The sequence below is a fragment of the Uranotaenia lowii genome, chromosome 3 (assembly GCF_029784155.1).
Source record: "Uranotaenia lowii strain MFRU-FL chromosome 3, ASM2978415v1, whole genome shotgun sequence".
Classification (NCBI taxonomy): Eukaryota; Metazoa; Arthropoda; class Insecta; order Diptera; family Culicidae; genus Uranotaenia; species Uranotaenia lowii.
The window spans coordinates 218,059,542-218,074,239 of record NC_073693.1 but is presented as its reverse complement, the minus strand read 5'-3'; the positions used below and the strand labels follow the sequence as shown (position 1 = coordinate 218,074,239).

The 14,698-nt window shown below is 33.3% G+C and overlaps 2 protein-coding genes across 6 annotated transcripts in view; one reads left to right on the top strand and one right to left on the bottom strand.

Annotated features, from left to right (window-relative positions):
• LOC129751358 (uridine-cytidine kinase) overlaps positions 1–14,698 on the bottom strand; it is a 57,801-nt gene that overhangs the window by 32,681 nt on the left and 10,422 nt on the right. The gene's annotated exons all lie outside the window — the stretch shown is intronic.
• LOC129751357 (uncharacterized) lies at positions 1,741–14,647 on the top strand. Its single transcript, XM_055746809.1, has 2 exons — positions 1,741–2,933; positions 13,293–14,647. Exons 1-2 carry the CDS (start codon positions 2,066–2,068, stop codon positions 14,615–14,617), a joined length of 2,193 nt encoding a protein of 730 aa, XP_055602784.1. The 5' UTR covers positions 1,741–2,065; the 3' UTR covers positions 14,618–14,647.

Genomic DNA, 14,698 nt, shown 5'->3' with positions numbered 1-14,698 from the left:
GTGTTAGTTAATGATTTGTTGCCAAACAAAGAAAAATTACGTTCGTATAATATAGGTCGCCTAGAAAACAGCAATTGCGCCTAGAAAACAGCAATTGCGATACGAATATACATCGCATCAAAGAATGCACAAATGCAAAGCCTGTATGGAAGTGGATAGAAAAAGTCATTAGAGAAAAATTCAAAATATCTGTACAATCTCTTGAAGATATTCTTTCGTGGAAAATACAGCCCAAAAACCAATGTCAAAAAACTGTGCTATGGTTAGTCGCTAGGGGAATGAGCTTTAATTTAGGAAGAATAGGAAATTTATACATTTTTAAAAAACGCCTGAACGAATACAAATGGAATCATAGAGTTGTATTGAAGAAACATTTTGGAAAATATGTAAACCTTTGTAACAAATGTGTATGTTTTGTGAATAAACGACATTATTTTATTTAAAAAAAAAAAAAAAAATCGCCTTTTGGATCACTCACCAAACAAGTAATCTTCAAGCCAATTTCGACTTGAAAGCAGCTACAAGTAATTGAACTGAACATATTTGCACTTAACCATGTATAAATCACTATTTTTAGCGTTTTTTAGCCGAAATTGATTTGAAATATAGGAATACCCTTTGTCGATTTCGAAATTACTTTTGGCCTTAACTACACTAAAATTTAAAAAAAATAAATAAAAAGAGAATAATTTTTTCAGATGTAAAATAGAACGTTTGATACGTTTGTTTACAATTGCCGCATATGCCCCTTTCAATAATCGATACCGATATGCGTAAATCAATTACGGGGAGGAGATCTGGATCGAAACTTTGGTATGCCATAACTTTCCTTTTTTTATCTGTTTTCCTCGTGATTTCCTTTCTATATCGCGCAAAATATGTACATAATATATAGAGCTGTTTTTTTGACCTCTCTAACCCACATTAACTGGCGTCCCACTGGCGTGTACGGACAAGAACGGGAGAATTAACCTCCAATGTTCCAGTGCAAAAATCGAGCAGCCGGCTGACGAACACGATCGTTTTTGAGGTTAATGTTCCCAAAATGAAAAAAAGTGTTAGTGACACGCCCTGAATTGTGACACCTATACTACTAGCGGCAAATAGGACTATGGGGCCTTTAAAAATTTTTGGAGAAAAATAACCTAGAAATACATAAAACTCGGAGATTTGTATTGTGTCTAACTAAATGAGCAAAAAGTAGAAATACGATACAAAAGATAGCTAAAGCTTAAAAAAAATAACAAAAAAAAGTAAACAAAATTGAAATATGACCTTTTTCTTCTTCTTCTTTCTACTTGAACTGTTTCTAAATTTAGGGCCAGTAACTCAGACTTTATGCCCAAAATATGACAAAAATGACAAAAAGACTACATAGATATTTTTTTAGTTTTTGTATAAAGTATAAGGATAGAAAGTTGACCGTGGTGTATGAAGATAAAAGTCTACAAATCTAAAAATTGCTCCAATTTCTGTTGAAAATATGGATAATCATTTGGCCCTATTAACTAAATGTTTGTCAAAAAAAATTCATTAGTTGCTTTATAAGAGAGCTAGACAAGGTGGTCCAAAGTAGGTCCCCCGGTCACAAATAAGTCTGTTACCCTATACTACTAATCAATGTTTTTCTGTGTGTTCTTTTTCCCCTTTGGGACGCGCGAGAAACTGCAGAATCAAAACTCCTGAAACGGTCGTTGCCACTCAGGTAATAAAAAATTCTCACAAAATGCTTCAACCTTCAGCTTCGACCGTTTCCAAACCAAACGGCCGCCTGAGCTAGCACAGGTACACAGGCTCTTCTCCCGTTCTTCTTTTCTCAGTCGGTATTTGTATTCCAATGTGTGCGAAACGAAATGTGCCCCGGTGAGTGGGAAACGTGAGAAAAGAAAAAAAAAAGTGAAAAAGTAATCACCCAACCGGTCGAACCGAAAGCATTCCTACTGTATTGTACGTAGAAACGTTTCGTTGTCAGCTTGATGCTGTTTTGTTTTCATTTAGTGAATTCGTCGGTTCTATTCGTTGAAGTTTGTTCGTTAATTGCATAAGTTTTAGCGTGTTTTTCAAAATGGAATGCGAAGATATCGAGATCGATGAGAAGTTTGTGATAGATGACAATCTTGATACTTCTGATACTGTTGATGATGAGAGAATAGAAAAGTGTATTATTGATGACATTTTGAACCGCCCGTTTGCATCCCGTACCATGGAGGAACAAATGGCCCTGGTAAAGATGCAGGTTCCCCAGCCGGATATGAAACGCTTAGTAACAGTTATCCGCAAAAAAAATGTTTTAACGACCCGGCGTTTTTATGGAAAAGCCTACGAAGTCAAATGGGTCTGCGGTTCCGAAAAGCTGCAAAAATTGTTCTGTTGGCCCTGCCTTTTGTTTACGAAGCCCGGCGATAAAGGGGTCTGGAATAAGAAAGGGTACAGCGATGTGATTCATATAAGTGCCTCCATCAAAGCACATAGCTCATCCAAAGATCACATCGAAAATGCGCTATCGCTTCAAACTTTTGGGAAGCAGGGTGTTGAGGAAGAATCCGATCACGAGAATGAAAACCAGGAGAAACAACAATTTAATGCGACAGTTCAGAAAAACCGCACAGGAATGAAAAGTTTGATTGAAGTAGCATGCTTTCTCGGCTCTAGGGGTTGGAGTTTAGAGAGCGGAAATTTTCAGGACATGTGCTCACTGCTGGCCTCCAAAGATGAAAGCTTTCAACAGTTTTTAAGTTCCAATAAAATTTTCGCTGGCCCATGCTCAACAAACATCCAAGAGGAGCTGATATCCGCTATTGGAAAGGCTATGATGCAAGAAATTAAGGCACAAATCGTGAAAAAAGAGTTCGTTTCTGTGATTGTAGATGAAGTAAAGGATGCTTCACAAAATTCGAAACTAATAATCACTCTACGCTATTGCACGGAGAACGGTAAGTGAAATGAAATGAAATGATTTTTCACGGTAAATAAAAATTTACCCTGAAAATGGCGAAATCGTCAGTTTGGTGAACCTAAAAATGTAAAAATAGAAGGAGGGAATGGATTGATCCAATTTTCTTGTTTTCAGCATATAGGTATTTCAGGAAAAATTTAACATTTCATCGTCTCAGTTTCTATTCTCTAAAAATAAGGACGATACTTGATCGACAAAAATAGTGATTTTTATTTTTAACTAGCTGATCCCATACGAACTCCGTTTCGCTTTCAATTTAGAATTTGTCAAGAACAGTTTGAATGAATGTCAATTTAGAGGCATTTTCCAGATGCAATTCCGAATGCTAAAAAGTTAACCAATAATTGCTAAAAAGTTGAACACGTTATATGTACGTTCACTTTTTCTGTCGTTTGCTACTAAATTTGAAATCAGGAATCAATTGACGGTGTCAAAACATCCCCGTTTATGAATTTTCGTTTCGATGCGATAAAAACTCACGTAATTATTGCAAAGCAAATTTGACAGTTAATAAGAGCCTCTTTTTTGTCATTTGATACAAAAATTTAAATCAGAAATCAATTGACCGTCTCGACCCCAATAAACCGTGTATAAATTCGACTCCATCGTTGCAGATCGGTAGCCTCTTTTTCGAACTTTGATCTCTAAAATCGATTGCCTTTCCTTCAAAACTCCCGTATGCAAATTTTCAAACCAATCCATTGCATAATAACGTCAATATCGCAAAAAAAAAAACAGTTTATATGGACTTTCTCTTTGGCCGACCCCTGACCCAAAATTGGATAAATGGAATCAATTGTTCGTCCTTAATAATTTCTATGTGCAAATTTTCATTTCAATCCAATGTATAATAACGTCAATATCACAAAAAAATTGAAAAGGTAATATGGATGACCCCTTTTTCCGGTCCCTTACACAAAATTTGATACCTGAAATCGTTTGCACATCAATCAATATTCTCGTGTACCAATTTTCATCTGAATCCGATGTATAATAACGTCAATATCGCAAAAATAGCGAACAATTGATATGGACGACCCCTTTGACTTGACCCTTATACTAAATTTGATACCGGCAATCGATTGCGTGCCCCTAAAAATATCCGAGCGCAAATTGTCTTCTCAATCCGATGAATAATAACGTCGTTATTACAAAAATATTGAAAAGTTGATATGGACGACCCCTTTTTCCGACCCCTTTTACTGAATTCGATACCTGGAATCGATTGCTTGTTATTCGAAACTCTTGTGTACCAATTTTCATCTGAATCCGATGTATAATAACGTCAGTATCACAAAAATAGCAAACACTGAAGATGGACAACCCCTTTGACTGGCCCCTAACACAAAATTTGATACCGGCAATCGATTGCCCGTCCCTTAAACCATCCGAGTGCAAATTTTTATCTCAATCCGCTGTACACTAACGTCAATATAACAAAAATATTGAAAACTTAATATGGACGACCCCTTTTGCCGACCCCTGACCCAAAATAATATACCTGAAATCGATTTCCCATTTCTCAAAACCCCCATGTGCAAATTTTCATCACGATCCGACGAAAAATAACGTGAAAAACGCGAAAATAATATTTGTCTTGTATGGACGACCCCCTTCAGAAGGGGGCAACCGAAATTCTGAAAACATTTTTCATCATTCCTGGTCCTAATGAGCATCCATGCCAAATTTCAGCTCTCTAGCTCTTAAGACGACTGAGCCTATAGAGGACAAACAAACAAACCCACAGAAATTGCTTATTATATATATAGATTAAAGGAGACTTGATCCTTTATACATGAACTATTTTTTAGCGGTATTGCTTTTTATTTCACAGTTTCTAAGTATTACAGAAAGAGGATTCTTGAAGTTTTCTGTAACCCTATGGAATTCCATGGTTACCAAATCAAGCACTAAAAAAATAATTAATTTACTTACTTTTTGAAAAGAGTGCAAAAAAAATTAAAATAAACCCATTTACAACTTGAATTTTTGACTTTGGTGACAATTTTTTCTCATATCAGTTTTTTTTTTGCAATTCATACTCAAAGAGTATAAAGAAATGTGTAGGTTCGGTATAATTATTCAGGTTTGTGTTATTTAGCTATAATATTGAGGTATTTATTTTCAATCCTAACTTTTGAAATCAAGTTCTAGAAATGCATTTTTTGTAAAGATTCAAAAAATAAATAATGGATAGTCAAGGTTTTATTCTAGAGAAAAACTTTTTGTATCTTCTTAAATTAGCAAATAATACCCTTTTCAAACACAAAATATTAAGAAATAAAAGTAAGAGATTATTTTTGCGGTTCAAATCAGATTCGTTTTCATTTCTTGTAAACTCTTGTAAACATTTTAGTAAGAAACTTTGATTTTGAATAGCTAAGCAATTAAAAAAAAAATTAGCATGCAAAGCCTCAATTGCCTAAGACCTGTGTAAGTCTCTAATTTGCAATATGAAAACCAATAAAATATGTTTAGCTTAATTTTTGCTTGAAGATAAAATACTAATTCTTTGACCAATAACAATTCATAAATAGGGGAGAATGATGGTACTTGATCTCTGAGGATATTTGATTCTTTCGCTATATTTCGAAACCGAAATGTCTTACAAAGATCAAAATGCTCTACAAAAATATGGTAAATAAATAGAACAAAACAACAATTTTGTAATCTCAACAAATTTTTAAATTTGAATTTTTGAGTTATTGAACTTCGTTTGAAAAATTTAACAAAATGTGAACTGAAGATCGTTTTTTATCACTTAAAAAGGTTTCTCACATGAAAAAGTAGTAATACCAATATTTCTTCCAATACGTCAATCGTTAGAATATATGGGAGAGTGGGGAACCGTGGGCCACTTTTTTTCGTTGTTCAATAACTTCTTTATTATAAAAGATAAAATGAAAATAAAAAATGGCACAGTTTTCTACATTTTCAAGGTATCATAAGGTTTTTTTTTTAATTTTTAATAAGTTATTTTCTCCAAATTTTGACTGTTTAAAAAAAGCAATATTTTTTGGATTCTGAAAAATGGTGGGGAATCGTGGGCCAATAAATCCAAATTGATCAAATAACATGAAAAGCTTATGAGTTGACCCAAAACTGTGATTTCATAATTCATTTCGTTATTTTAAAGCAATTTCAGATGATGAAATAAAAAATAGAGCTGTGTATGATCGAATAGATTCCAAAACCTGGCTCGCGAACTTTTTTGGCAAAATTTCTTATATCTATAAGATGGACAAAATATTTTTCATAACTCTTCATTTGGCATTAGAAAACTTTGCAGATAGGAAAAACGTATTTTAAGTTCTGAATGTGTATAAAAACATAAAAATAAAGGTGGTTTAAGATGTGTTTTGAGTATGTAATGACTATAGGGTAGAAGACAAACTTTTAGAATTCTCTTAGTACGACACTTACAAACTGTGAAATGAGAACTAAATGGCCAAAAATAGTAATCGGACCTTATATATTTGGATGTTGATGGATTTTTGCCAAGGGTTAAGGCTCTTTGAACAGAAGATCATTTCGGGTTATTCTCCTTTAGTAAAGGATCAAATCTCCTTTAACTTAAAAAAATCATTTTTTTTCGTCTCCCGAAAATGCTCCTCGTTTATATATGGGTTCATGTATCGTTCTAACTTTGGGAGCATATAAACTTGAAATTACACGTTGTCAGAAAATGTAAAAGATGGTGAGTTGCTAAATTTTTCCAAAAAGGTATGATGAAAATAAGAAAAGGTGGTCAAGTATCCCCATTCTCCCCTAATTTATTTTATAATTACAATTCTGTGGATATTTTTCAAAAATTAAAATCTATATTTTCAAAGAACGAGATCTTTAAAATCAATCCAATTTTTTTTATATATTTGTGGTTTCTGCTGGTTTGTGTTTCAAAACTGACTCTAAATCAATGTAAAATTTAAATTTTGAATCTAGTAATAAAACTATGAAACTGCGCCTCCTGCAGTTTGAATCCTAAACGAAATTCTCACATTGATATGTTTATCTAGATTATATTTAAAACTCAGCTTCGAGTGGAATCTGCATTTTTTATTTGAATCCCGGATCTGAATCCTGCCGTTTGAACCTGAGCTCATAATATTACTACGGATTTTTTTATCTAATTTCCAGATAATAACTTCTTTTAATAATGAACCAACAGCGAAATTTGTATCAAAACTTTCAACCAGAAATATCTTATTTGAATTCAGAATTTTTGCCTTTTAATATGAATTCTTTAATCAGCTATTTATTTGAAATTCATTTTGTAAATCAAAATAAAAATTGCGAAAGATGAAACTGTTTCGGATTTTCCAATTCTGAATACCCATTATGAAACTTTTTTAAGTTTCAATTTTGTGAAAAAATTAAAAGTTAAAATGTTGTAATAGTTGTAATTTTAATCTTTTTTCACATTCCTAAATGATGTGTTTCGAATATGGAAAATGTATCTAGTTGAGGTGTCAAATGCAGAACCAAGATTCGAATCAGTTATTCTCTCCATGATGATCCAAAATGGATTTCAATAACAAAAAAAAAGGATAAAGAATCCGAAATTTTATCACAGACATCGAATTTTAATGTTTATACGCAAATTTGGATCCACATAATTTAGAATTATTGTAACCTAAGCTTACTAGTTATTTTTTCGCTTATATCTGGGCCGAGTAATTTCGGGTTATTTTCCCGAGTATCCGCCAATATTAAAATTATTTTTCAAAAGTCATGAAAAGAAGCACTTAAAAATAGTTTTTTTTTATAAAAACAAATCAGTCAGCTTCAAATCGTATTTTAAGTTACTAAAAAACATTTCATGTTAATTTTGATGAAATCTGCTCAAAAAATTTGGACGCAAAATAGGTTATCATATTTCCTATGCATCAATTCAAATTTTCGTTTGATTTTGCAAATAATGTGCACAAATTCGGGCAACATCTGGGCAAGCTGGCAAGCTATTGAATAAACTGTAGTAGAATTGTGGACCTGGAATAAGATTTCAAGGTTTTGGTTTTAGTTCTGAGTCGAGATTATTACTCTTGAATCATTTTAGTCGTTTATCAAAATTAGATTAACAATTTGAAATTTTTGAACTTCGCTTGGCTTTTGGGAACCCACGGTGAGGGAGGTGTTCAACCCCCCCACATTAACACTGATTTCAAACTTAAAAGACAACCATTTTGGATTTCATGTTGGCGTCAAATAACGAAATTCGACTTCTTCTTGTTCAGCCCTTTTAACTTATACCCATATGGGGTTTCAAACGAAGGTTTGAAAAGAAAAGCCTAAGTCGCCATCTTGGATTTCAATATAGCGTCTGAATACCAGTACCCATATTGTGGATGTTTCATGAGATTTTCAGTAATTTACAGGATGAACCAGCTGAAAGCTAAAACTCTCTATACAAAAAAGTAATTTAAACCTTTGAAAAGAAAAGCGGAATCCGCCATCCTGGATTAATGATGGCTTGGATCATTTCGATCATTTCCAACCAGGTAGATCATTCTGAGGTGATTTGAGTGAAATCGGGAAGACCAAAGATTTTTTTACGATTGATTTGTATAGAGTTTCTCGTCTTATTTCGAGAAAATCGTTTTAAATAAAACCGAGTAAACTAATATCGTTCGAAAAAAGAACCCAGTTCATATACATTTTTTATTTAACTCAAAAAAACCTACATGACTAATCCAAAATGTTTAAAAATGAGAATTCAAATTCAAATACATATATGCAATCTAGCCTGCGGGTGACCTGTTTTGACAACTTGATTGGGTACCGTCACCTAATTTTATAACGGTTTTAAAACCAAGCACTGCGTGCCTTTATAAAACATGCAAAAAAGGCTTGGAACAAATTTCTTAATAGATTATGTTTTAATGGAGTTTTAATAGAGCGTTCAAAACTCTTTGTAAACTACATAAACAGTATATTAAGTAAAAGCTTTATTAGCGTTTTCAGAGCTACCTGAAAACAATGCTTGAATCAAGAATCTAAGATTTTTTTATGACCATAATAAAACAGTTATAAAACTAGTTGCATAGAAAATGCTGTAATAAAACCATAATACAACTTTCTAATACTAGTTGGATTAATCTTTGTTACTTGGGTGTAGGTAATCCATATCATAAAAGCTAATTTTTTTTTCAGACAAAAGCAATCTTTGTAGATTTTTAGTTTTATAGTTAAAAGTTCAAACTTGGGGATGAATAAACCAATCGGTTTAAAATCCCCCCCAAAAAATTCCATATTATTCTCCAACAATTGACATATTTTAATAACGGGTTTGGTATAATTTCTACATTAAAAAGATTTGGATCTTTGAAAGATATTCCAGTTATCGCATATGATTTTTCGAAAACGCAATATCCAAAGAACCTTTTAACACCATGAAAATAAAGTAAATAGCAGTAAACTTTGTATTGTTCAGTCCTTTGAAGTGTGTCATTTCATAATTTTTTATGGAAAAATGAAAAGTTGTTATCTCTAACGCCGAGTTCAAGAATTGAACGCGAGCTGCATCGTAAAAGTTATCATTTGGTTCGTCTTTTAGTCACACATGTTAGGCTCATATCTTGTTAAAACCATTCTAATAATTTTGCTCTCAGAAGACGCGTTTGAAGCTATTTTTGGTGGAATTTAGGAATGGTTCTTTTTTTCTCAATTTTCATGTGGAGCATATTTCATATTTTTAGATTGGTATTCTCACATTTTTTATTTATTTGATCAAGGAATGATTTACTTGATCAAGGAAAATTTGATGAAGGAATAACGTTATAATAAATAAATGAATATTAGGGTTTCCGTACAATTCGAAATTTTAGAAGTGTGTTTTGTCGAGTTGGCTTTAAAATATTATACCTTTTTGGCTTAAAGGCCTCACACAATCTTTTCTAAACAACACAGGGCAATTTTGTTGCCTATGTCAAAATAACTTATTTTCAAATATTAGGGCATTCTGCAATAAATGCTTTTCTCAGATTTTGTCTATCTTTTGTAGTTTGGTGGTATGGCGCTTAGAATATTTAAAATTCATCAATTTTAAATAGAATCAATAATTGATAACTGATGAGCCAACAAATCTTCATGAAAAATTATATATTATATCCAATAATGTATTCAATCAAAGATTCAGATTTTGCCTAGATATTCTAGTTTCAAAAATACAATACTTAAAAAATAAATTCTCTACATTTTTAGGAGTAGATACACAATATTATGACAATTACGGACATCATTGAAGAAAGTCTTTAAGTATTCTATATTAACAATTTAAATATACACTGAGGTTTTTTTTTACGCGGTTTTTTTTACACGGTATTTTTTTACGCGGCTTTTTTTACGCGGATTTTCGAATTAACGCGGTTTTTTTTACGCGGATTTTTGAATTAACGCGGTTTTTCAGAGAAAATATTTTAAGACTTTTTCAAAGGAAAACACTTAGAATATTTTTGTAGTTGGGAAAATCTTAGCTTTGAGACTAAGAACGTGATACATGAGATCTGAGACCTGAGACTTGAGACCTGAGACCTGAGACATGAGACCTGAGATTTGAGACCTGAAATATGAGACTCGAGATCTGAGACACGAGACATGAGACATGAGACTTGAGACCTGAGACCTGAGACATGAGACATGAGACATGAGACATGAGACATGAGACATGATATCTGAGACATGAGACATAAGACCTAAGACATGAGACCTGAGACATGAGACCTGAGACATGAGACATGAGACATGAGACATGAGACATGAGACATGAGACATGAGACCTAAGACATGAGACATGAGACCTGAGGCAGGAGACCTGAGACATGAAACATGAGCCATGAGACATGAGACATGAGACCTGAGACATGAGACATGAGACCTGAGACCTGAGACATGAGACATGAGACATGAGACATGAGACCTGAGATATGAGACCTGAGAAATGAGACCTGAGACATGAGAACTGAGACATAGAACATGAGACCTGAGACATGAGACGATCTGAATTCCACACTGTTAAATAAGTCATATTCTACTTTGCTATTAATCTTATTGATTTTGTTTTTTTATCTAAAAAATAAACTATCATTGTACGCAAATTTTAAAATAATCATGGTTCTTACGCGTTTTTTTAGTAACGTGCTTTTTTGCGCGAATTTTTTAATTAAAATGGATTTTTTACGTGGATTTTCAAATTTCGGGGGTTTTTTACGTGGATTTTCGAATTAACGAGGTTTTTTTACGCGGATTTTCGAATTAACGCGGTTTTTTACGCGGATTTTCGAATTAACGCGGTTTTTTACGCGGATTTTCGAATTAACGCGATTTTTTTTACGTGGTTTTTTTTTTTACGCGGGACGAAATACCGCGTAAAAAAACCTCAGTGTACTTTAGAACTGCATTGAAGACCGCAAAACGTTTTGATTTTGCTTTAAAAAATATCTAAGGTGATTTTGGTTTAAAATTTTGTGAAAATTCTCGCATTTCACAGAACGGGAAAGAAAAAGACAACTTATATTTTTCTTAAAAATCAAAATTATTCGCGGTCTTCGGGAAAGTTGATCATTCATTTGAAACGTTTATTTTTAAATACATGCTTTTAAAATCCTACAGTTTTCTCAAAAAGAGATAACATGATTTTTTTTTTCCTTTTTCCAAAAGTTATCCCGACAACAAGAGATTTTAAAAACAACCAATCTCATATTTTGATTCAGCGTAATCGAATTAGTCAAAATCAGCTCTTAAATTTGCCATGTGTAATAGGTGTGTCGAAATGCAACTTTGCTCGAATTTCAAAAACCCTTGATCTGAAGTTTCCTTTTTGGTTAAAACAAACGACAGAAAATTCGCAGATTTATTAAATGATATTATTTAGGTACCCGTATTTTGTTTTGAAATTATGTATGAAAAACGCGAAAATTTGTTCGGAGAATGTCACTTTTTGGGTTTTTCCTGAATATTTTGTTCTCACGCAATGCATATGAAATTCCAATATATAGAGCTTACTGGTAAATTCCATGGCTACAACTTTGCCGAAGACGAGAAAAGCGGTAAGAGTTACAAGAAAAGAGTTTTAACATTCAAAACAGAGCATTCTGAGAGATCTTCCGTCCAATTTTCAGAAATACTAATTAATACAAACGTTTTTTTTTCTAAATCTGACTGAAGATTTGGAACACTAGACTGAGTCGATTTGAAGTCATTTTTTAATGTATCATACCGTGATGTCTAAAAAGCTTCGTTCTGGCTCCAAACTCATCAATGATTTTTTGCAGAATTTTTAAGTAACGTTTACATGAGTAAATTTGAACTTTTCGGTGTGTATGGAAAAATTGATTTGATTTGAAATTCGTTTATTTGGAAGGGGGCCGAATAAACAAATTTCAAATCAAATCAAATCAAAAATTGAATATTTTGTACTGAAAAATCAACATCATTTTTGTTTCGTCTGTGGAACCGAGCCTGTGGTTTTTGTGTTAAATTTTTAAAGGAAATTTTCCGTTAAACCACTTTTTTCAAGACTGTAACTTCGTATCTGATTAGACAAAAAAGTTAAAAGCTGTTTAACAGGGGTATGTCTTTTTGCATTGAAAAACTGTAAATTCAATTGAAATCACTGCTGCTATCTCCCAAAGTATTGCATGAAAAGAAGTCATGCAGTGCCAGCAGTGATGTCAATTTAATTTATTGTTTTTTAATGCCAAAAGACATTCATCACCTAATAACTTTTTGATAACTAAAATACTTTGTCGACTGTAATCGACAAAGTTGTTTAACGGAAAATTTCTCATAAAGAATGGATAAATTGGCACAAAAACTGTAAGCAGGCTCTATTGAAGAAACAAAAAAAAAAGTTGATTTTTCAGTACAAAATATTAAATTTTCCCATACAAACCTATAAGATCAAATTTACTCATGTAAACGTTACTTAAAATTTTTGCAAAAAAATCATGGATGAGTTTTGAACTAAAACGAAGCATTTTAGACCCCAGGATTCGAGAAATTCAAAAATGACCCCAAATCGACTCAGTTTATTGGAATTCTCAAAGTTCTGATATCGTAGAGGAAATCCTGATTTACAAATAATAATATAACCCCTTTATGGTTTTTAATAAATCCTGGATTTTGTTGTACATATTTGTATGGATATTGTCCGAATTTTTGGTCGGAAATTTGGAATTGGAATGCTCGAAAAAAGCACCTATAAATTTAAACAACAATCGTAATTAAATCGAGTGTGAATTTGGCAAGTCGTGTTAAAATCAAATAGTGATTAAACGAAAAAGTATTGTATTTTGTTTCATCTTGTGACTTAAAGTTTTTTTTTTTAATTTCTTCTTAGGTTCCGTAGTGGAGCGATTTGTTGACTATCTGGATGTGTCGCAGGATGCAACGGCTCAAACCCTGTCAGTGCAAATTGCGCAAATCATACGTGGATGCGCAATTGCCACGCCCAAACTAGTTGCCCAAACCTACGATGGAGCAAGCGTGCTGTCAGACGATAACGGCGAACTACAGGAAATATTGGTTAAGGTTTTTCCGAACGCTGATTTCGTTCACAGTAGAAATCACGAGTTGAACTTGGTTCTAATCAAATCATGTTCTGCAAACATTACGGTAAAAAAGTTTTTTTCAAACATCTCGTCACTAAAATTTTTCTTTACTGAGAGTCCCAAGCGCAACGTCAGGTTGAAGGAATTTTTGAACAAAAAACTACCTAAACTTTCAACAATGACCTGGACATTCACATCACGGATGATGAATGACATTCAGGAATTCTACGCCAAAATCATCACATGTCTTGGCGAAATTTATTCAGGAGAACTGAACTGGAATGGGGAAACGATTTGTACAGCAAGAGGATTGCATGGATTTTTGTTAGAATTTCCTACAGTGTTCCTTCTCAAATTATTCTCACAAATTTTTTCTAACATGGATACTTTATACGAAATTTTGCAAACAAACGAAATGGATATCTCAAGATGTGACGAAAGTGTAGAAGAAGCCAAGCATTGCATGAAAGCATTAAGAAAGTCGGAAAACTGCGAATTCCTAATCGAGAAAACCATCTCAACCATAGGTCAGTTGACCCATCCGGGTGACAAAACAACGTGTGTAAAATTGTTCAACGATACTCTACAGCTAGTAGCTGAGCAGTTGGATAAACGATTTGAAGACCTGCTCAACTTTTCGTATTTTTCGCTCCTGAATTGCAAACGATTTCGAGTCTTCGGCAAATGCTCTCCCAAGGATGCTATCGAAAAACTTTGCGAAAAGTTCAGTTTGTTCGATAAATTTCGATTGACGAATGAGCTGAGAGTTCTTTATCAGAAACTTGAGTTCAGGAACAAGACTGCCGCACAGATTATCCAGTACCTCACGAAAAGCGACCTAGCAGATGTGTTCGCTGAAGTCTTCAATCTAGCAAAGCTGATCGTCACGATACCATCGACTAGTGTTTCAGTCGATGAAGCATTGTCGGTTTCACAGCGAGTCGAAAGTTTTTTTAGCACAACATCGCAAGAGGAAAAAACCAAGGATCTAATGTTGATGGCCGTCGAGAAACAGCTACTGAATGACATGCAGTCAACGTCGAAGTTCATCGATCGTGTCATTGAACTATTCGTGGACGCTTCCCAGAACATGATTCCTCTTACCTTCAAGTAAATGTTAATAAATGTTTTTGTAACCTCAAAATGTGTTTTGATTTTTTTTTTGCATCAGACAATGCCTTTTATGATTTTAAAT